General features: G+C 39.1%; 2 protein-coding genes across 2 annotated transcripts; one reads left to right on the plus strand and one right to left on the minus strand.

Annotated features, from left to right (window-relative positions):
- Positions 1–15,166: 15,166 nt before the first annotated feature.
- Positions 15,167–16,351, plus strand: ppp1r3c2a (protein phosphatase 1 regulatory subunit 3C2, duplicate a). Its single transcript, XM_072372578.1, has 3 exons — positions 15,167–15,180; positions 15,284–16,175; positions 16,292–16,351. Exons 1-3 carry the CDS (start codon positions 15,167–15,169, stop codon positions 16,349–16,351), a joined length of 966 nt encoding a protein of 321 aa, XP_072228679.1.
- A 5,139-nt stretch (positions 16,352–21,490) lies between these two features.
- On the minus strand, positions 21,491–22,679 carry LOC140277344 (phospholipase A2-like). The gene is made up of 4 exons (XM_072372321.1): positions 22,578–22,679; positions 22,326–22,473; positions 22,098–22,231; positions 21,491–21,971 (listed from the first exon to the last, which is right to left on the minus strand). Exons 1-4 carry the CDS (start codon positions 22,624–22,626, stop codon positions 21,853–21,855), a joined length of 450 nt encoding a protein of 149 aa, XP_072228422.1. The 5' UTR covers positions 22,627–22,679; the 3' UTR covers positions 21,491–21,852.
- Between the last annotated feature and the right edge of the window lie 343 nt (positions 22,680–23,022).

A 23,022-nucleotide genomic window follows, 5' to 3' on the forward strand; every position in this document is an offset into this window, starting at 1 on the left:
TGCTACCTTGGCTGTAGACTTGCTTCCTCAGCTCAGGGTTATAAATGTATTTACCTTCTTCTGCCATAGTTAAGACAGATTTTAAATTATTCATGAAAATGTATGCTCAGTTGGTCATGTTTTCATTTCTAAACCGCCGCCCTGTCTTTCCTCTGAACATCTCCACCTAAATAAAATGTATTTTCCTGAGATTTTTTCTCCACTTTGATGAAATTTCATCAAAGCGTTCGGAAGGCCGTGTCTAACAGCAGCGTGACTGCCACCTCCAGCATCACATAAGGCACGTGTTGACTCTGACCTTGTCTGGTCAGTTTTCAGACTTGACGGATTCCTCTGCTTCCCATGTTGCATGTGAATTCCGCTAATGATTATTTTTCTCAAATACTGTATTCCTGTAGTCTGCGTTAGTTTCTGTTGGCATGTTATCTGTCTTTCAAACGATCAGCCTGAAAATAGGATGCTACAGGAATATCAAAGCATCCTCCATCACCCAACATCATGATAATTTTCCAGACCTATGAAATAAAGTTGTAGAGGTGGAAACCTAAAATAAAAACGAGCAGAAAATCAGATGAATGTTAGGATAAGTGATAAATCGTAGGTGAAGTTTACTTGCTGGAGTAAGTTTTCTAACTTTTTCTAACTGTTGGTTCGAGCTTGTTACAAGGTGTCTTAGCCTTTTGACAGCACAGCCACTTTTTAATTCTGCAACTGTCGGGTCTGCTGCATGCAGTCAGTGTAACTCCATTTATTTCTGTCATTCTTTCTGAACTGACAAGAGCAGACGATGACTTATTTGTGCACGCCACTTGGGGATGGTTATGAGATTGCATCAAAGAGTCTTTCTGAACCTTTGCCATCATAGTAGGTGCTCATCTGGGAGATGAGCAAAATTAGCAAAAATAAACCTTTCAGTCCTTGAAGTAGCTTAGCCCCTTTTTGTCCTTCTTTTCTGCCCTTATTTCTTTCATTTGTGTTTCCCTTATTAGAACTGTAACTTGAGGCTAATAACATCAGTTAAGATTTATCAAGGGGAGTAAAAAGAACGATGAGACTGTTAGAACGTTGAATATCAAAGCTTTCTTTTCTGAGGCCAATTACTGCATGAATTTAACTAGAATAATATAATCTATTCTGATTCCTGGGGGGAAAAAGGCAACAAATCATGGATGGAGGAATACATATCAGTGAAAAATCCCAAAGATATCAACTGAACTCACTGCAATCAAAGAATTACTGACACAGGCACCTTATTGACATGCCACACTAGCAATACAGGTGAAATGACAGAAGCTCCCCTGCCACTCTGCACCACATTTCAGGGCTCTGCTTTCATTTTGAGCAGCACAAGCCCCCACATCACCTACCACAGTCACACACACAAACACACGCACACATATGCTCTTCAGACCATCTCATAACCCATGCCCCTTTTGCCATTTCTCATTCCATTAAACCTTGAATTATTCAAAGCAGATGAAATTGATTTCTTGATAGTTTAATCGCAAATCAAAACCGAACCGTGGACCCAGTTCGTTCCCTCAGGACAATTTTTGACAATCAAATATTCATGGAGAAATGAAATGTTAGCAGATCATTGCTGCTTCTGGCTGATTAGGCAGACACAATGAAATTCAGATGGAGAAAAAGAAGGAGGCATGGAATTAACTTATGCCAATATGCCACGGCAAAATTGAAAATGAGATAAGATTTTCAGACTTGATTCCAAAAATCCTGGCAAAGTCCCTGTGTGGGAGGCTTCCTTTTTTTTTCTTACCAAGCCAATTTGCCGCATAGAGTAACTCGGGCCTTACTTATTACCCCATAAACATATGAATGAATTCAAAAGCATGAACTAGTTTATAATGTTCTCATATGACAGAAGATTCAACACTCACTGACGGAGCATGTTTTTTGATTGACACAATGTAAAAGATACCCACTAGAGGTTTTACATAACGGTTGCTGACTGTGGTACATTAAAGGTTGACGTTACTGTGGTCTACACTTACATGCTACCTTTCAGGAAGGAATAAAACTCAAACCACTGCCTGTAGAGTAAAATCTAACCACTGCAGCTCATAGTACTTAGAAGTGTTGCTTGTTGAATTTTCACACTTTTGGCCCTTCCTACCCTGTTTTCTGAGAGTCTCTAAACATAAGATGCCCTAATAATTTCTGACTGTAGCTTCATATTTATCAAAGAAGTGGTGTCAATCTCCTCATCTCACTCTCAGCAAGAAAACAACAATCATTTTACTGCACTGTAAAACTGTCACTTGTACTATCTGCAGATGTGCTGTTAATTTGTTTGGATATGAAGGCAGGAACAAGAAAGGCTTTTGTTGAGAATAACCAGAGCTACCGAAATTTCTTTTAATCAGTATAGATAAGAAATGCCCCCCCCCCATGTATATGGTAATTTCGGCCTTGATTATATGAGAAACTATATTAGAATCAGCCCCACTACTTATTTTATATCCAAAGTATGGCATTATCTGGACAATAACAAGAAACAAGAAAAGGAGTAAGGTGTAACATCTGTTCGCCTATGACCCAAGGTCGCTTTATAAAAACATAAACAAAGAAAAACAAACAAGCAAAGGGTGAAAAGAATAAAGGGTGAGATCAAAAAACAACACAAGGAATGGGGTAATGAGAAAGAAATTCTAATACACTTTTGCCTGCCTGTTTTTTGTGTGTGGCTAATCTGCTGACCGTCTATTACAGCTGAAACCAGCTTGACTCCAACTGTATCTTTTCAAGGCAAAGCATGAGCTATTCACTCTGACATGAAGAACACTAACATCAGATATATTAGTTCAACAGATTGCATTACTGCTCAGAACATACTTGCGCACAGCTGTTTCCATCTCTCTCCAGCATTATTCCGGGAGGTATGTTACATGATTTCCAGTCCTTGGAAGAGTGCAAGAGTGTGTACTGTTAGGATACATACAATTCAGATATTTCCAGGATAATGATAATCTACTGTGGCATTTACACCGATCAGACATAACATTAAAGCCACTGACAAGAAACATTGTTCCCCTTGTTCCACGGAAAAAGATACTGCATCCTGGCACCTATGTGGATGTTACTTTCAGCCTCGCTGCCTAACCGAACATTTTAGCTGACATGTAACACTCCTCCCATATGGTAATAATACTATCTTACAGCAGCAGCCTCCCCTCACAGGACAGCGGTGGATCCTGTAAAGCCTAAAAAGGAAAGGCTCAAAGAAAATGACAGAGTCTGATGTGCTACCCAGATACCAATTTGATGGGATCTGATGGCATCTGTGAAAAGTAAGCCCAATCCTCAAACACCCACCTACAACCCAAAGGCCCCATACCAGACACTTTAGGACACCACTAGATGTTCTTTGTCCACACTCTGACTGATCTGAGCTCTTTTGGCAGCATGAGGAGGATGCACTCAGCATTAGGGGGGTGGTAATAATATTATGGCTGAATAATGCACAGATAGGTGTCCATCTTAGCTCAATTTATTTTGTCCTATGAAATAATAAAGTTAAGATAAAACCTATTGGCTGCAATAATCAATACCGATTATTAAGCATATGGGGTGGATTGATCATGCTTTGGGCTTGTATTGCTGATTGCAGCTTGAGTAAGATTTGTCTAGAGTAATTCACCTGAAAAGCAGCAAATTCTGGAACCGTACATCGCACCAACTATACAAGAAAAAAAAAGATTAAGATTGAAAAATAATAATTCTCTACAATAAGATAATGATTTAAAACCCACATAAAAAAAATATATATATATATATGTGTGTATATATATATATATATATATATATATATATATATATAGTAGATTATCCCAATTTGTTCTAACCCTAATTCTGAAGGTGAGTGTAGTGTATGATACCATCTTAAAATAGGTCAAAATGAGCAATATTAGAAGACTTCGCCTTCGTCCCGATTATCCACTAGACGAGAATTCATTATTTACTTGCAATCGTTTCTACCACAAGGGATTTTTCTTTCATGCAATAAATTTGTGCGTTCTGGTTGCTTATAGATAGTACAGCAGCAATGGAGTATGATACACTTCGGACTGTGTATTTTACTCTTGCTCCATTGGCTATCCCTCTTTATACTTAAATACCAAATGTGACGTGCTTTAGTGTGCATTATTTTCCATCTCCATAGCGTATTAATGTAATGCAATGAATGTAATATATGATTGTTATGTGTTTTCATGTCACACAGCTCAAGAACATGTATAGGCCATTAACAAGCAGAGGAAAAAATAAAAACCGAAAGTAGTTCTTGGGAGTCTGGAGAATTTCTGTGAACGTAACAGTGTCTATTAATGGCCTATATGTCATACTGTTGCCCCTAGAAGTTAGTGCCTGACAGAGCAACTACTTCAGTTGTTACAGTTCTCAACAATATACATCATTTGCTGATATTCTGTCCAAGGTTACAGAAGTGCTTGCGTTTGTGGAAAGTATTTCACGAGGTTCTATCAGGCTGAACGAACCAAAGCCACAAACACACCTATGGGCTTCAGGCCACTGTGGTGGTGGTATTCAAAATTAAGGTGCCATGGTACAGCTTTTATTATGCTTAAGTTTTGTGTAAGCGATTAATGATGCTGAATAAAAAGCCATTGTTTGGTAAATGTTATGACTGGTACTCCATTGCCATCAAGTGGAGCTGCACCAGACTGCAACTGAGTAGAACTCCAGCAGAAGCCTGTAATCCGTTGATGAAATAGACATGAGGGAGGGAAAGATTTTCACCACTCACATTTCTGCCTATTTGGCTCTTTGAGCTGACATGAGATGTGATTTGCAAGAATTGAGAAAGATGGTAAAATCACAGTGCTATACATATACACCTACAGAAGATAATATATTTTTTGACCGGTCAGTCTGCTTCATACAATCTAAAAATTTGGTTTAAAAGGAGATCTGGCCCCTCTTTCATCGTCATTCATATTAATCTAACTGGTGGCAGATGTAAAGGTTAACAAAATTCACATGGATTTCCTCCCCAGTTAGATGCCTGTGCTACTTGTTATGCAGTCTTTAAATTAGAACATATCTGTTTCTGGAATATCATAAGCATCTGCAAATTCTTATTTTTTTATTTTCAATCCATGTTCGCATGGTCAAGAAAAACTGCTTGAAAACTGCTTGTCCCTGAAAGTGGGACTTGGAAAGAATGTTCACTTTTAGAGAGATGTGTTAACTTGGGTATCCCTTTCTCAGCAGGCATCCCCGCCTGGTGTTATGGTGCTTGTTAACCCAGCTAACCCAGCCGGTCGAGGCAGATGGTCGCCCTTGCTGAGTCTCGATCTGGTTTCTTCCTGTTAAAAGGGTAATGAGGATGGGGGATCGTATCGAAGAGAAGTTTCAATGCAATCTCTTGGTTACTTCAGCAAGGCCAACTTCATCTTAACTGGCTCTGTATGAATTGGACTAATTTGGAATTCACTGGATTATGATTTGATTGTCATTGTTGACTGAATGAATTGGATTGTAATTGGCTTGAATTAGATTGTATTTTTGAAGTACCTTGATATGAACTGATAATTATATTCTCATTGTTGCATGTATTGCGCCAGTGGTGCTGTGGTGCAGTGCACTGTAGACAATGCAAACATTCTAAATAATGTGTACTTTATTTAGCCTATCAAAGGTTGCACTCAAGAGAAACTCATCACCATATACAAAATCATTTTTGGGGGGGTATGTATTTATCTATGTATACTGGTTGTATATAATTTTTATATCATAAATTGTGATACAGCTCAGCCTGTTTTCTGTGTTTACACATGGCTGGAGTTCCTATCATTTTTTCATTCATTTTAAAGGGAAACATCATATTTAAAGGTAGTTGTCAGATGAGGTATATGTCATTTTCCCTTTGCACTCGGCAGGTATTCTTTTTACACTCACATGATATTTCAATTGTTACGGTTCTGCCAGCACCGACAGCATGCTGACGTGCCAAAAATATTTCATTTGGTTGGACTACCTTGTGGCTGATGCATTACTTTTAGTCTTATTCAAAATCCATTTTTGCAATATTTCAAGACTGATTTGTTTGCACTTTTCTGTTCAAGCAAATGGCTCCCGGGGTAGGTCAGCAACGGTTTAAGTTGATGATTCATACAAACTGAAGCTTGATAAAAAAAAAAAAACAGGTCGTAGTTATGTGAGATTTGTGTCAGCCTCCAAAAAGCCATGATATTTAGTGCCAACCCATCAATCTGAATTTCCTATTGTGGATGAACTGTGCATAATATACAAATGAAACTCTATGTTCCAAGGTGGATAACGCTGCCTTGAATAGTTTGGACACTGTAACGGATCTGTTCTGGTTATGAAAACAAGCTACTTGATTCCCAAGTACTGCTGTGTAATCTTGATAAAGATTAGGGTCAAAGTACCACTACATTTATAACTGTCACTCACAATGATAAAATATTCCAGTTTTTCATATTATTTACATTGGGATTTCTGAAGTTTAGAGAATTTCAAAAACTATAAAGCGATGGAAATTTGGTCATCTTCTCCTAAAGGAGGATTTATTTATTTACGATTTATTTATTTACGATTTATTGAAGTGAAAGCAACTGAGATTAGGAGTGAGCAATGTAGTAGCAGCGGAAGCCATCTACTTTTATTAAAGAGTAAAGGGTCCTGAGAAGTGAGTTTTAAGGTACTGAATGACACTCGGAACACTCAGTCATTATCTTTCAGTCATTACATTTATATAAGGCTTAAAATGTCAATTTCCTGTGTTAGTTTTGATACGATCATCTCGCTGGCTAATTCCGCAGTATTAACAGAGATTTTTGTTTAAACAATATAAAATGATTTAAGGATAAAGGAAGAGTCAGATAAAATAAATCCTCAGGATAAAGCTATACGTGTTTCACAGGCATCTCTGCTGCTAATAGAGATTGTGTTTTAATTTTTTCCAAGCTTTATCAAAAGAATAACTAATTAGAGAGACTCCTTAAGCCATGTTACATAAACTCTATTGTGAGTCTGCATCTCACAGTAAAGAGGCATATTTCTTTCTCAACCCACAGGAGGGTGCTCCTCCCTTATTCCTCCTGGCCGTACAGGAAGTCAGTGCAAATGGTGTTAGAGGTCCTGCAGGCTCCTATCTTCTCTCAGCCAAGGGTGGTAATGGGGTTACAGTGTGCAATTGGCTCCTCTGCCCCTAGAAGCTTACATCAGACCCACATCATACCTTTTTAAAGCAGAATTCTAATCTTGCTGCCAGCAGAAACACGGTCTGGCTTTGAAGATTTTTTTTTTTCTCAAAGAAACACATTTTTGCCTTTGAAGATGCAATTGTTATGATTATGTTTATTTCCCCAGAATGGACTCAAGTTTTTAAAAGTGTCTGAGAATTCAAAATGAAAAGTTACATAATTTCAGAAAATTTGTTTTTAAAATATAAACAGCTCATTTTCATATCCATATCTCAATCCTGCAAAAATAATTTAAAAATAATAATGGCCATAAATTTTAACTGGAAGCTCATGACAAGTTTATCATAAATTACCTGTTATCCCTTAAAGTAATTTCATTAGACTGTGTATGTTTTTACCATTAGTTTACCATGAAGAGATTACTGAAAAGCCCCACAGGACTAACTCCCATTAGACCAACAAGTCAGGGATCCGGTGTTGTTATGACACAGATATAATGCTATATATACATTTAAACTATATAAACATAGAATGAGATGTAAAGTGGCCACAAAGAGACATAATGGCAACACAAAGATGTAAAACCTTGTAGACATTTGCAGAATAATCAAAATTAGATACAAATCATAAAGAAGTGGCTAATGAGAGGCACAAATTTCTGAAAAATAAAAATGAAACACAAATGACAGACAAAATAACCAAAATGTGAATAAAATAACCTTTTAAGGAAGAGAGACTGGTTACAGCTAAATGACCCATTTAATGCAAAACAACTAAACTGAAACAGAATGTTGCACACAATGAAAAGAGATTCAAAACAACCAAAGTTCTGTTTGAAAATTACCACATGGATGGGCAAAATGTTGAAAATGACACAAACAATTATAAAGATGGGGGGGTGACATAAAGAGATATGAGATGAAAAACACATTTAAGATACATATTTTGAAACTCACAGACACAGAGAGAAAAGAGAGAATGTGCTTGATTTTGTTGTGCTTCTTGACTTTCTTTCTTAGATATTTGACTGTGGGCAAGCTCCTCAAGGTAAGGAAATGCCATGAAAATAGTTAGCTTTAGTTTTTTGTTTTGGTTCTTGCATATTCAAGCAAACCTTTGATCCTCAGATAAATAGCTACAATCCAACAATACCTCAAGAAAAATTCGTTTTTCAATTGTTTACTCAAAAAAAAAAAAAAAGATGCAACATTCTTCTGTGGAGGAACGGTGCAGGAACTAAAACCAGGAACTAAAAAAATAAAACTTAGGAATAACACTCTATGTATTTTGCATCTATGTTCAAGTTGACATGTGTTGTCGTTTTCTCATTCCAATGCAAGCACTTTGACACCAGCAGCTGAAAGAGTTACCTGTACTGGGGTTCTGGGGGTCCAGCTAACCCTTGATAAAGTGTCTATCCATTTTAATCTCTTCCACTTCTACTTGATTATGCTTATAGTGGATGGGTTGATAAAAAATATTTTGAATATCATTTAAAATCTCTTTCAAAACTCACATATGCCCAGCCTTTCTTTTCTGGAGGTTTTAGAGAACAATTTAGATTGTTGCATTATGTCACCACACACTTGAAAAGAACACCGCACCCTTGAAAATAACAATGCACCCTTGAAAAGAACACCACACCCTATATGTCAGCGGTTTGAAGAAGACAGGCAGGATTATTATTAATTATGATTATTTGCAACTAAAGGAATTGTCAGGAGTTGCGGATTTTTAATGACTCCAGCTCTGATGAGGATGGTTGCGAACACAACACACTGATTTCCAACAGTGGTGCTGTGATTTTGAACAAATGCACAGTTACAAACCATAAAGTCTCACAGCGACATGAAGAGACGGGATTGATTGATTTTAGCTGGGTGCAAGACAGCTAGCAGGTCTCTCAGTCCTGCTGTGTCAGTTGATTTATGCAGTTAATTTTCCTGTCAAAAAGAGTAAACTAGCCTAATTAACACAAAAGTTGTGCTTGTTAGAAATTGTGGTTAATCACAGCCTGGAGGACACAATATAATGTCATCACTTTACGTTCTCATAGTGTACAAGCTGGAAGGCAGAGGTAAATATACTGTTCTAAATGTAATTTCCAGGTCTGAACTCATTCTGTGGTTGTATAAACACACTGCAACTGGCAGTGGGAAATTACTTTCAGTTTATTTATATACTCATGTTTAAACTCATCGCTTTCGATGTAACAATTGTGTAAATTGGATGCCCCTGGCTCTAATTTCATAGATATCAGGAGGTAAAAAATGGAGAGCCTTACTTAAGTTTTGCATGCTAAATGTCTTCTGTTTATCAAAAGAAGATATGTCAAACCCTGTATTTTATTAACAAGTTGACGCACTAGATATTTTCATTTAATGTCTGTGACATGTTCCAACAAAAACACCACAGAAAGAATTTAGAGCTCTTTTTATTGCAATTGCTTTTAGTGCAGAACTTTTGCATCTAATAAGTGCTTTTTACTGAAGTGAGATTTTGTAATGACAGAGGGCAGTCTATTTACATGATAATAAAATAAAAGGAAAAGTCCATCTTCTATTAGAATCAAGATTTCCTTGTTGAGTTATAGAATGTCCAACAAAATACTGGTAGAGAATAAAACTGCTGTTTTTCAAGAGCAAAGCAAAACTAAGAGCAAAATCTGTTCTACTTCTATCTACTGAGATACACCATACGTAGCATGATTTGAAATTGAAGAGTTGCAGTAGGGTGAAGCTAAAGATGGGGAGACTGGATCATTCTACTCTGAATTGGGAGTGTGAGAACAACTCAAAATGCAACGTTTTGTTTTATCTCAGATTGTTTGAGTTGTAGTGACTTCAGACATGAAAATATATGCTTTCAAGCACAGAAAATTTGTTTCTTTATAAGAATTTCCTCAAAATATCAGTTCTACGTTACAGTTCTTGGAGTATCACACTTACCCCTCTTATATTAGTAACATGTATTATTAGCAATTGAAATTCAGCTGCTAGATCAACATGTGTTAATGAATCACAAACCAGCATGACTGTGATGAAACACTAACTCAAACCACTGCGAATAACATAAACAAAAAAAGAAAGATGTACATCAGTCAGTGTTTTTTTTTGGTTTTCAACATTATTCTTTGTTTTCTTTTTTTGGGTGAGAGGAGGTCACATGGGAAAACATATCAGAGATAATGATTTCAAATGTATCCATCAATTATGCTAATCCATAAAGAAACTCAATCTGTAGTCCTCAAGCATGCTGCCTGTTCATCACTCACAATTGAATGCACCCTGGACAAGAAGAAACAAGCATGGAATGGATCAAGGAGATAAATCCACAGCCATGCCTGCCTACCCTGCAGTGAACCCATGAGTTAAAACCTGAATTCTCTGTACACTACATGCCGCTCATTGATTGTGTTCTATGTAACGTTGGAACACGTTGACACGTTGACACAACTGAAAAGTTGGAAACTGATAAACTTGACTTTATATTGCTTTTTCTGTCAAGTATAAACAGCTAAAGTCAGTTTTTTTGGATCAAACACCTTTGCTAAACCCTGTATTCCTAAGACATTGATAATAGTAAGGAAGAGGGTGGGGGTGGAGTGCAAACAAAATCCATTTTATGAGGTAAGGTGTATGACTATGTGTGAGCTCATTTTCCATTTTAACACAGCAGACAGTCTGCTGGTATGCATTATGACTCTTGGCTGTACAGTCTCAGTGATCTGGAGAGGGGAGGTATCTAGTTTATGTCAGCATGTCCTCTGCTGAAGTCATGTGCATATGATAATTGGATATAATATGCCTGAGTCATGAGTTAACCAAAGACAGACAACGGGGTGAAAGTAGACAGCTGTTTTGGTGAAAAAATGCTGAGTGAATGGCCACAATTATGATAAGAATGATTACACTAAATAATGGAGACTTGGCTTTTATAATGTTTATTGTAGGTTTCTAGGCTTATAAGACTGAAATATCACAACCGTTAGAAAGAGTAAACAGATCTGAATCTATATGATGGCATATGATGGTCCAGAATACTATGCCATGGAGTTGAAAAAAAACTGTGCCCATCTAACACTCCAGAAACAGTATTGCTTTCATTCTGCTTTCATTCAAGTTATATGATACTGGAGAATTGACAGGTTAATGTGAAGCATAGTTAAAGTGTCAATGTCAGTTATTTAAACATAGAAAGATTAGCCATTAAAAACTTTCAGAAGCTGTGTCAAGTAGATTCCTACTTTATTTAATCCAACACATAAGCATTTCAGTTCCTATTGCAGCTGTGCATTACTTGCACATAGAGGACCTTTGATTTCATTTGTCTTGCACTCAGAGGGCAAAGGGCACCATTGGAGGAGAAAACAATCTGTTCTGCTGCAAAATGTATCCATTGAAAGTGCACCTTTTTATCACTGGCTTTGTATACTCTGATCTGAGTGTAGAAAGCTTGTGAATGTGCAGCTGTAAAAATACAAAGCAATCTTAGATGGGTTATGTGTAGATTTATCTTCTTATGTAAAATGGTAAAAGAAGCTTGTACCATGTTTGATCATTGCTCTGAACTCCTCCTCTGGTTATGAAGCCAACCCATATAGTCCACAGAGAAACCTTAATTTCATACATTTCATACTACAGTATGACAGCCATCATTTTCTACATAACCTTTTTTATTAAGTGTCACAAAACATTCAATAAACTTCCACTGAATGGAATGAGCCTTGACATATTCTGGTTGTGTGATAGTCCTAAACAAGTTGTATGTTATGAGATCAGCTTTCACACATAGACTGACTTATCCCGTACATTTTGTGTGAAGAAGCCTTATATCGTAAATGACAGCCTGGAGACAGAAAGATAGACAGCAGGTGTTAAAAAAGTCTGTGTAAAGGCTTATTCATTCCATTGGGTAACCTCACCTCAGCTGCATGAGTCTGCATGAGAAAATCAGGTTTGTTGTCTCTTTCTCTGGCTGTAACTTACTACAAGTAAGGAACACAATGAACTTCAGCCGCATAGTGCCAAGTGCAAAAGCCAACAAAAAGCTAATTGAACAAGATAACAATATAAATCATGACAGATAAATATATAAATCATAATAAGTACATCATGACAGAGATGGAATGATAACCCACTCATGATCATAGAGATAATGGAATAAGATTTCAAGACTTGGCTTTCATTATCAGAAAGTTTAAACACAAAAAGATGATACTTGTTCAATGAGGTTGGTTTTTTTTCTACACCTATTATGTAAGACAGCCTTCCCAGTATTTGTTTCCCCCAAGGAAACCTGCTTTGACTCGATGAGAAATGGACTCTGAACCCAGTCTCCAGAAAAATACATTATTTCCTGGAAACTGGGCTGATATAAAAGACCAAACCATGCATTTTTCCTTAATTCAAACTAAGTGGTTTATGTCCTAACCGTAACCCAGTATTTGTACATGTAACAGTGATATTTACAGTATAACTTAAGAACAAGAACAGTTTTGTGCTGGAGTTGAGCACAGATCAAGTGAAGTGGCTCTGGTGACTGGGTTTTGAAGTCTGCAGTGTCTCTAAAGGTGTCCTGTGATGTCAAGCAGCAAAATTCTTGCAGCAGATCATTAAGTCTTGCACATTGTAAAGTGGATTCTCCGTCGGGGTTGTTATACAATATATCCCATAGATGTTATTTCTGTCTTACATCAAACCATTCCATATCATTCAATCCAGTTCACTTTTCCAGCGTTTCAGGTTTTCAGGGCTTGCTACAATGGGTGTTGAGTTGTAGCCTCATACATATCATTGAACCTTGTTGCCCATGAACCATCCACAGGTTTCCTGGTTGTCCTTTCTTTGACTTCTTGCTATGGTCCATTGTCAATCCATCACCTGTCAGTTTAATGCTATGGTGTGAGTCTGTTGGTTATTTGAACAAATCATCAGAATAACATGAGGTAGTGAAAGGAAGAGTGTGTAATAAGAATCCAAGTTAATAAAAAAGAAAATGACCAAAGAATTAGTTATGCAACAGATATGATGCAGTGTGCAATAATTGCTGTCAAATGTGTCACCAAGAGCTGGGTGGAACCTCCATACTAGTCCGGTCAGACCTACCCTTTACCTGTATTCTTTTACCCCTCTGCCATTGTTTATCTAATAATCCAGATTTGTTACACCAGCATGTTTAGGTGACACACACTCTTGGAGACAGATGCCACACACTGGAGCGGTGAGCAGCCAATCACGCCCGGGGAGCATGGAGGTACAGTGCCTTGCTCAAGGGCACCTCAGCCGTGCCAAGGAGGTGGACTGCCACCCCTCCAGCTGTCAGTCCACCAATCTTTTTGAGCAATGAAAGTCGCAATCAAACCGCCAACCTTCTGGTTATTGGATGACCCACTCTAATCACTGAGCCACGGCCCAAGCTATTTCCACTTTGTAACGGTTAGTGTAAATGATGATTTGGAAATTTCTCTGAAACTATTCCATGCTAACACAAGGGGGCAATAATATAAACAAATTAGAATACATTACAAGCCATATCAACACACAACCTTTTTGTTTGCAGTAAAATGTACAATGTAAAAAATACATTTTAACTTTATTTCATAAGACATAGCATTGACATGCAAAGCATTTCTGGATAATCCTAGGTTCCCATGTCCCATGTTCCACTGCTTTGAATAGTATGGTACACTCCTTAAATATTGTGTTACCAGTAGTGACAGTCTGGAACATCAATTTTATCTAATTATTGTCCTGAGATGTTGAAGATCAAGCTGTCTAAAATTAGCTATGCATCAAGTATGCAGACATTTTTCTCAGATGACTCACTTACTCACCCTTATCACAAATACTGACATATGGAAAACAAATATTTTCACACAGCAACGGATATGGTACAATGTGACACACCCTACAAAAATCACATTCAGCACAGTATACTGACTCACCATTAAAGTACAGTACTAACCAAAATGATGAAAAAAGGCCAATACATAACCAAAGTATCAAACTGTCCTGCAGTCTGACAAATCAATGTTTTTTAGATTGATAAAACATAGCGCTGCATTGTGGTGTGGTGACACTGTCATCTCAGAGCAAGAAAGTTTCCCTTTCAAATCCCAGCTAGGGCCTCTTGGCATAGAGTTTGCATGTTCTCTGTATGCATCTGTGGGTTTTCTCCAAGTCCTCAGACAGAAAAAACATATGCATGTTATATTAATTGGTGATTCTAAATAATCCTTGAGTGTTGGTGATTCAAAATGATCCTTGAGTGAGAGGGACAGCATGGTCGTTTGGCATGTCTGGCATGTTGAATAATGGCTTCCCTGTGTGTTGATTGGTTTAAGTCAAAGGTTCCTGACACAACAGCTGTATGTGCCCCTGTCTGACTAGGAACAGGCTGTTCTAACTTTCCTTTTTTGGTCCCAAAACATAAGTTATGTATGTATCCATATTCAAAATTGTATTTGTGTAGAGAAAACAGGGTTAAGGAGATTGAAACTGGATTGCAGCTTTATGATGAAAGAATTCTCTAAAGGAAAAGCTCTCAGACAACACCTCTCATTCAGCAGATCTGTGGGTGGCAGGACATCGACAAAGGAGCTTAATTTCATTGGCTAAACTCTACTCTAATGCAATGTGATGCAACAGAAGGTGTGGCCTCATTCCAAAACTCAAAACACAGACTCCCAAGAGAACAGAGATAGACTGCAGCCTCAGTTCTTCCATTTCCCCTCTCACTGATTTGGTCAAACACATAGTGCTCTGCAATCTGTAAGTATGAAAAATCACTTTGTATTTTAGGCATTCTGTTTCACAGGGATGTTTGTTTCTTAGTGTAAAATGTAGTTCCTGACTAATCTTTCATCTGCTCAGAAGCTTTTTTTCACATTGTCTTTTTTTTCTCACTTTTAGATCGTTTTGATTCATTCAACAGATTAGCACATCTGCAACGTGAAAATGAGTTGCACAAGGTAGGCTACTGTTCTCTCTGAAATGTTTTTTTAAAGTATGTCACATTGCCATACATTGCAAGGGGATCTTATTTCTAAAACCCTTTGTGTTTCTCCTTTTCAGAGTTCTTCACAATTTTAGTCACCCTCAGTCAGCTCAGGCCATGTATCTGAGCCTGGGTCGGAGGCATTCTTTTTCTGAACTACTGTCCATGTCAACTCGAAAGTCCAAGCAGCATCACTGGCAGCCAACAGTCAGTTCACTCAAGACCAGCCTTCACTCCATGCATCTCTCTGCCTCTTCGTCCTCATCGCTTACCATTTCTCGGGTGCCCTCAAAGCTGCGGAGTTGTTTACGCAGGAACAGCGGCGGTGTGAACAAGAAACGTGTGGTGTTTGCAGATGACAAAGGATTGGAACTCACTGCTATACATCTGTTCAACCCTAAGCCGCTCTCTTCCACATCTGCCCCAGGGATGGGACCCTCTCCAGCCCAACGTCAAGACCAACAGTCAACCTCAAGCAAAACACTGTGCCACAAGATACAGCTGGGTTTCCCTCAGCCCACACAAGACTTTAAAACCTTTCTTGCATGTCTGCGAGAGAGGAGCGTCCAGCTTGAGAGCTGCAGCATTTCAGAGCACATCCTAAGAGGCAGAGTGTGCGTCTCCCATGTTAGCACCACAAAGGCTGTTCATATAATGATGACTTTTGACTCTTGGAAGACTCATTATGACATTCCCTGCAAGTTTGTGCAGCATCAGCAGTGGAGTGGTTTAGATGTGGATGTTTTTTTCTTTTACATGAACTTACCCCAGAACATTGATCCAAAGGAGCGAAGTGAGTTTTGCGTCTTATTCAGACCAGGACCTGGCTCTATCTACCACTGGGACAACAACAAGGGGCAGAATTACAGAGTGTGCATAGAAAAGGATGAATCAAGTGCAAGCCAAGGCAACACTAACCATTGTGACCTGACACTTTCAAAGCAACAACCACTTGCCAGGCCACAAATGGTAAATGGTAAATGGACTTGTACTTGTATAGCGCTTTTCTAGTCTAACTGACCACTCAAAGCGCTTCACTACATGACAATAGTAGTGCTTGTATTAAAAATTCTGGTAATCTCCAGTATCTTAACAGGCGGTTGTTCCGCAGAGCAGAGTGGAACGATCCGTACCGAAATAAGTAGACCAGTGAACTTGATGTAAACATTTTTTGAGTTATGATGTGTTAATATTGTAAATAATGACTCTCTTAAACGTCTGTGTTGGATTGTCTGAAACATAACTCACATTCCTGACCCGAACCAACCCGCTAAAATATGAATATTCTGAATAAACTATTATATTTAAAAAGAAAATGCTGTATTTCTCTTTTCTACCCTTTGCTGAATTGAAATTCTAATATTTCCACTCATGGAACCCTGTAGCCAAGTCACTAAAGACAGCTGCCATTAAGCCACTCCTAAAGAAGAGAACTCTAGACGCCTCTGTGATGAACAACTACAGACCTGTCTCTAACCTCGCTTTTATATCCAAGATTATTGAGAAAGTTGTATTTAACCAGCTCAACGACTTTCTGAATGAAAGTGGAAGTCTCGATAACTTTCAATCAGGCTTCCGACGTCATCACAGCACTGAAACAGCTCTGGCCAAAGTGTTAAACGACATTAGGTTGAATACTGATTCTGGTTATGTTTCAGTCCTGGTTCTGTTGGATCTCAGTGCTGCGTTTGATACTGTAGATCACAGAATCCTGGTTCACAGGCTGGAAAACTGGGTTGGACTTTCTGGAGCATGCCTTAACTGGTTCAGGTCCTATTTAGTAGGCCGGAGTTATTTTGTTACAATTGGCAGCTATAAATCTGAGCGAGTGGCCATGACTTGTGGAGTCCTCCAGGGGTCAATTCTTGGACCTCTTCTGTTTAACGTGTATACGCTCCCTTTGGGTCAGACATTGCAGAACTTTAACATCAATTATCACAGTTATGCAGACGATACACAACTTTATGTGTCTCTGTCACCAGACGACTGCAGCCCAGCAGACGTACTGTGTCAGTGTCTGGAGGAAATAAACTCCTGGATGAGAGAAAATTTTCTACAATTAAATGAAGACAAAACTGAGATAATTCTGTTTGATAGCAAAGACAAGAGAGTCAGTATTGGCAAATACCTTGAGACTCTGGCCCTTACAATCACTGACCAAGTTCGTAACCTTGGAGTGTTGATAGACTTAGATCTGACTTTCAGTAGCCACATCAGAGCTGTCACCAAGGCAGCTTTTAACCAATTCAGACACATCAACAGAATTAATGGTTTTCTCTCCCAAAAAGACCAGGGGAAACTCATCCATGCATTCATCTCCAGTAGACTCGATTACTGTAATGGTCTTTTAACTGGACTTCCCGAAAAGAGCATTAAACATCTGCAGCTCATCCAGAACGCTGCTGCTCTAGTTTTAACCAGGACTAAGAGAGTAACTACCGATAAAATCTTTACACTGGCTTCCAGTCAGTCACAGATTAGATTTTAAAAGCCTACTGATGGTTTACAAATCCCAGAACGATTCAGGCCCAAAATACATCTGTGATATGTTCAGAGAATATAAACCCAGTAGAGCTCATATATTCAAGGACCCAGGTCAGCTGGTCCAGTCCAGAGTCCAGACTAAACATGGAGAAGCAGCATTTAGCTGTTATACTGCAAACAAGTGGGACAAACTGCCAGTGGAGATTAAACTGTCACCAAATGTAGACATTTTTAAATCCAGGTTAAAAACATTTCTTTTCTCGTGTGTCTATGCATGAAATCTGCACTGTATCTTTCAACTTATCTAGACTGTTGCTTGTTTTTATTCATTTTAATTCACTTTAATTATTTAATTTCTTTCTATTTATATTATTTTACATATTTTAATGCTTTTTGCAGATGATGTGGTTCTGTTAGCGTCGTCAGGCCGTGACCTTCAGCTCTCACTGGAGCGATTCGCAGCCGAGTGTGAAGCGGCTGGGATGAGAATCAGCATCTCCAAATCCGAGACTATGGTTCTCAGCCGGAAAAGGGTGAAATGCTCTCTCCGGGTCGGGAATGAGATACTTCCCCAAGTGGAGGAGTTCAAGTATCTCGGGGTCTTGTTCACGAGTGAGGGACGAATGGAGCGGGAGATTGACGGGCGGATTGGTGCGGCGTCTGTAGTGTTGCGGGCTCTGCACCGACCCGTCGTTGTGAAGAGGGAGCTGAGCCAGAAGGCGAAGCTCTCTACTTACTGGTCAATCTACGTTCCCATCCTCACCTATGGTCACGAGTTGTGGGTAGTGACCGAAAGAACAAGATCGCGAATACAAGCGGCCGAAATGGGTTTCCTCCGCAGGGTGTCTGGGCTCTCCGTTAGAGATAGGGTGAGAAGCTCATTCATCCGGGAGGGGCTCGGAGTAGAACCGCTGCTCCTCCGCATTGAGAGGAGTCAGATGAGGTGGCTCGGGCATCTGGTTAGGATGCCCCCTGGGCGCCTCCCTGGGGAGGTGTTCCGGGCACGTCCCACTGGGAGGAGACCCCGGGGAAGACCCAGGACACGCTGGAGAGACTATGTCTCTCGGCTGGCCTGGGAACGCCTCGGGGTCCCCCCGGAAGAGCTGGAGGAAGTGGCCGGGGACAGAGACGTCTGGGTTTCTCTACTCAAGCTGCTGCCCCCGCGACCCGACCCCCGGATAAGCGGCAGATGATGGATGGATGGATGGATGGATATTTTAATGCTTTTTCTGCTCCCTGCTGCAATGCTTTTATTTTATGTAAAGCACTTTGAATTGTTTTGTACATGAAATGTGTTATACAAATAAATTTGACTTTGGCTTTTGACTTTGGTTAGATTGAAATATATACATACTGTAGCCGGGCATGTATAAGTCATGATCAAGATGCCTAGGGGAGAAATTATTCCACATACATACAAATTTTCCCCAAGCATGTACACAGGACCTATAGTGACCTACTGTATGGTCAACATCAATATCATGCACAGCAGGCAGAATCAACAAAGTGAGAGATCCTCTTGGCAATGGGGCACAAACTATTTGAATTGAACAGCTTGTCCTGGCACTCCCTTACCTTGCATGCATGACATTTTTACATCTTGTGCTGTACATAACCGGTTTGGCAAAGAGCAGGTAACCATGGCAGCATCTGGGACAGCATGTATTTGGGGTGATGCACGGGATTGTGTTTGCATGCAAGTTTTAGCAACCACAGTGGGAAAGTGTATGTCTTTGCTTCTCTTGTTCCATTCTTTCTTAATCACTTCCCTTTCAAACAGGTTTGCTCTTCACTTTTTTTCAATCACGTGGGCCACTGTGCCTCTAGCTTTCACGTTTTGGCTACTGCCAAAGCTAAGTGGCATGAGCTGAATTGTTTGTCTGCTGTTTGCACATGCAGGTTTCCACACCTTGTACTTTTAGGCACGTTCTTTTTATGTGTTGGATTTGTTTTCCTCTCTCCACTTCAAAAGAAGCCAAAAAAAAATTCTCTTTTTTTTTATTTGAGAGTGAAAGTTGGACTTTTATGTTAAGAAAGTATCTTGATTCTTTAAATAAGGTATGCTGGAAATAGGATCATACGGTCATGTAAGAAGAAAAAAATACACCATCTTCAAAATCAAATGTTTTATACAAAGAAACTGCTGTTCTGGAACATTCAGGTGTGTGTGCACTCAATGCCAAGAAGGAAAAACATCAGCAATGATCTTAGAAGATCAACTGTTGCAGTTCATCAATCTGGGAAGGGTCATAAGGCCACTTTCAAACAATTTGGAGTGTATCATCCTAAAGTGAGAGAAAAGTGGAAAAACATTCAAGCTGTCAATCTTTCCAGGAGTGGATGTCCCACCAAGTTCACCCCAAGTTCAGACTGTGCAGTGCTCAGAGAAATTGTATAAAAACGTAGAACTACATCTCAAACTCAACAGGCCGCAGTTAGCATGTTAAATGTTAAAGTTCATGATGGTACAATTAGAAAAAGATTGAACAAATATGAGTTGTTTGGAAGGGTTGCAGGAGAAAGCCTTTTCTCTGTGAAAGGAACATAACAGCACACCTTGGGTCTGAACAAATCACAAGACTTCCGGACCAATGTCCTTTGGACAAACAAGATAATATAGACATGGTCATAATGCACGTTTGGCCAAAACCAAACGCAGCATATCAGATTAAACACCTTAAATCTACTGTCAAGCATGGCTGTGGAGGGGTGATGTAGTAGTAGGGTATGACGGTGATTCTGTGTAACATTGTATCAGAGATGAGACAAGGCTTGCTTTGGTCTGAATAGATAATCTACTTGATCTCAAGTTAACAGCATAATATATAATTGCAGGTGGGCCGCTCTGGACTTCCTTATTACTGACAGTAATTTCATGTTCTATTGGAATAATTCTTTATCAAATTTTCCACAATCATCAATTTGCATACTATGAGCCAACAAAGTGATGCCACTTTCTGTTGTGACTGCCACTTTCACCAGTCACAACAGCAAATTATACACAATTTCAAAGCTTTCCACACAGGCTCAGAGTGGTGTGAGAGGCTTTTTCACTGGTCAGTATCTATTTTTGTCTGTGCATTGGTCATTTTGGTCATTTTATCTTTTAGCTAGCCGCAGGCACAGCTGCTGCGCTTACAGTGCTGATGGTTGGGTTGTTTAAAAATTAGCCCAGAGAGTGAACCTGTGGGCTGAAGCCACAGCAGTGAACACAAAATGTGGGCTGTAGGTAGTTAACACAGCAGGCCCACTGAAGGAAAGGCAGTAGGCAGCAATTTATCCATTTATTTGCTTAATTTTGTTCACAAATTGCCTAACTAGCAAGTAAAACTTTCCAACAGTAACAAAAGAGTGAAGACTCTCTCTAACCTATATTCTGTATAGATTTGCTTTCAGTTATGATAAGATCTTAATGTAAGTTATGCACAGGATATACTATTTAAATTGTCATGCAATGAACGAGATAGGAAATAATGGGAACTTGTAGGCTAATGATATCAAGACGAGATAGAGATATGAAAGATAATGACTGTGCATTACTTTAGGTTTGTCAGATTTAGATCAAGTTCTGATCAGATAAAGATTGGATTATTTGTTTGAACAATTAATCACAAAAACTTATAATGCTAAAAGGTGATGTGACCAATGTTGCCAGCAACAGAAAAATCAACTGAAAAAGTTCTAAAAATGTGAGAAAAAAAAACCTGTTTAATCACTCATGATCCAAACTCATTACAATCTGCAAAATAAAAAAGAAAGAGGAAAAAATCCAAAATAATTATAATATTTTCACCCTTTTTTTGTGAGGAGATGCATTTTATTATCTGCTGAAACTACAGAGATTGTACAAAACGGCTGACATGGACCAGAGCAGATGGGTTCTCTGGAAGATATAAGATAGAGAACAGTGCCCTCTACTGGTAACATATTTGAAGATTCTACCGATGGATACTGTCAGGCAGTGAACACTATAATAAAACACAACCAGGGATGAATGATCATGATCTTATAGGTAAATCATAACAATGTAATGTAAATTATTCTGTGAGGTTAGTGTGAATACAAATATCTTAAGTGAATATGTTGCTTTCACAGGCTAGCAGATGGATGTGGCACAATGAGGCATGAATTCTTCAACAGATTCTGTTGCTTGCAGAGAACTTCACTGACACTGATCGCTGGGCAGGTGCTCATGCTCAGGGTTCCAGTATGATCTGCTGAAACACTCTGCAGCTAACCTGTCGCACTCACAGATGAACATCTCACATTCATCGTTTTTGCCTAAAGAGAAGAGAGTACAGAGCGCTAATTTCAGTCTATGACTTCCAAAAGGCAAACAGGCATTCCGAGGAAGAGAACAGTGACAAACCAAAACAGATTAGCCATTTAATATTTCAGTCTACTCACTTGTACAGGTGATCTTCTTGTTCGCTTCATCACAGGTGTAGTGATACAACTCAGTGTAAGGGTTGTCCAGGATGGGCCAGCATTCAGAATGCTGCATAGCATCACTATAACACTGGTCGTGCACTTGGCAGCACCTGAAGGTCAAAAGATCAGACATGACGATTTTTGAAACACAGTCGAGTGGCTTTGCTTGAATGTAGCATGAAAATGAAGCATCTGAATCATAACCTATCCAGATCGTCGACAGGTGTGCCAGAGCCTCCATATCCACAGTAGCAGCCGTAGTCAGCATAGTCAAGAGCAGGCCAGCTGTCGGGCATCATACACAGAATCATGCTCCTAAACTGGTGGAGTGCCTTGTAGTCCAAAGAGTGGGCTGCCGCAAACAAGAGGACACAATCATGATTTAGACTGTACAACTGTGTCGGTCTGCTCAAAACAATGTGCAGACAGCCTGAGTTTTTATTTAGATTAACTCACCCACAGAGAGGCCTACTGCTAAGAGAAAGACGGTCTGCAAGGTGTTCATCTTGTAAGCCAGAAGATCAGTCGCAGAGTGGCTCTCACTCTAAGACGAGGCCTTTTTATATGTCAGGTATGGGACCTTGCATCAGCTGTTCATACAATATAAGGTCACATGAACTCTGACATGAGACACAAAACAGCATATGCGAAAGCTGATAACCATTCTCACACCCTGCAAGCTCTGAACTCTGTTATGTGTCATTAGAAAACGCCTCTCATTAGATTTGGTCTTTGGTCAACGGGATCACATGAAAATGCTTCGAACTGAAGGTTTAAAAAAGAAAAAAAATCTGCTTTGTTTCACCTCTCCGGAGAAAATAGTACTACTGTAAAACAGAAAAAGTTGGGCCAGTGGGGAATACTTCTCATCATCTTCATCGTGTTAAGTTACATCCATTTT

Source organism: Leuresthes tenuis, unplaced genomic scaffold (genome assembly GCF_036924035.1).
Source record: "Leuresthes tenuis unplaced genomic scaffold, fLeuTen1.0.hap1 SCAF_19, whole genome shotgun sequence".
Classification (NCBI taxonomy): domain Eukaryota; kingdom Metazoa; phylum Chordata; class Actinopteri; order Atheriniformes; family Atherinopsidae; genus Leuresthes; species Leuresthes tenuis.

Coding starts and splice junctions, on each gene's coding strand:
- ppp1r3c2a (XM_072372578.1), top strand. Junction 16,176..16,291: donor CACTTGCCAGGCCACAAATG/GTAAATGGTAAA, acceptor GGTAATCTCCAG/TATCTTAACAGGCGGTTGTT.
- LOC140277344 (XM_072372321.1), bottom strand. CDS start 22,626: ATGAACACCTTGCAGACCGTCTTTCTCTTAGCAGTAGGCCTCTCTGTG. Junction 22,474..22,577: donor AGCAGTAGGCCTCTCTGTGG/GTGAGTTAATCT, acceptor TGTTTGCGGCAG/CCCACTCTTTGGACTACAAG. Junction 22,232..22,325: donor CCTGTCGACGATCTGGATAG/GTTATGATTCAG, acceptor TTTGACCTTCAG/GTGCTGCCAAGTGCACGACC.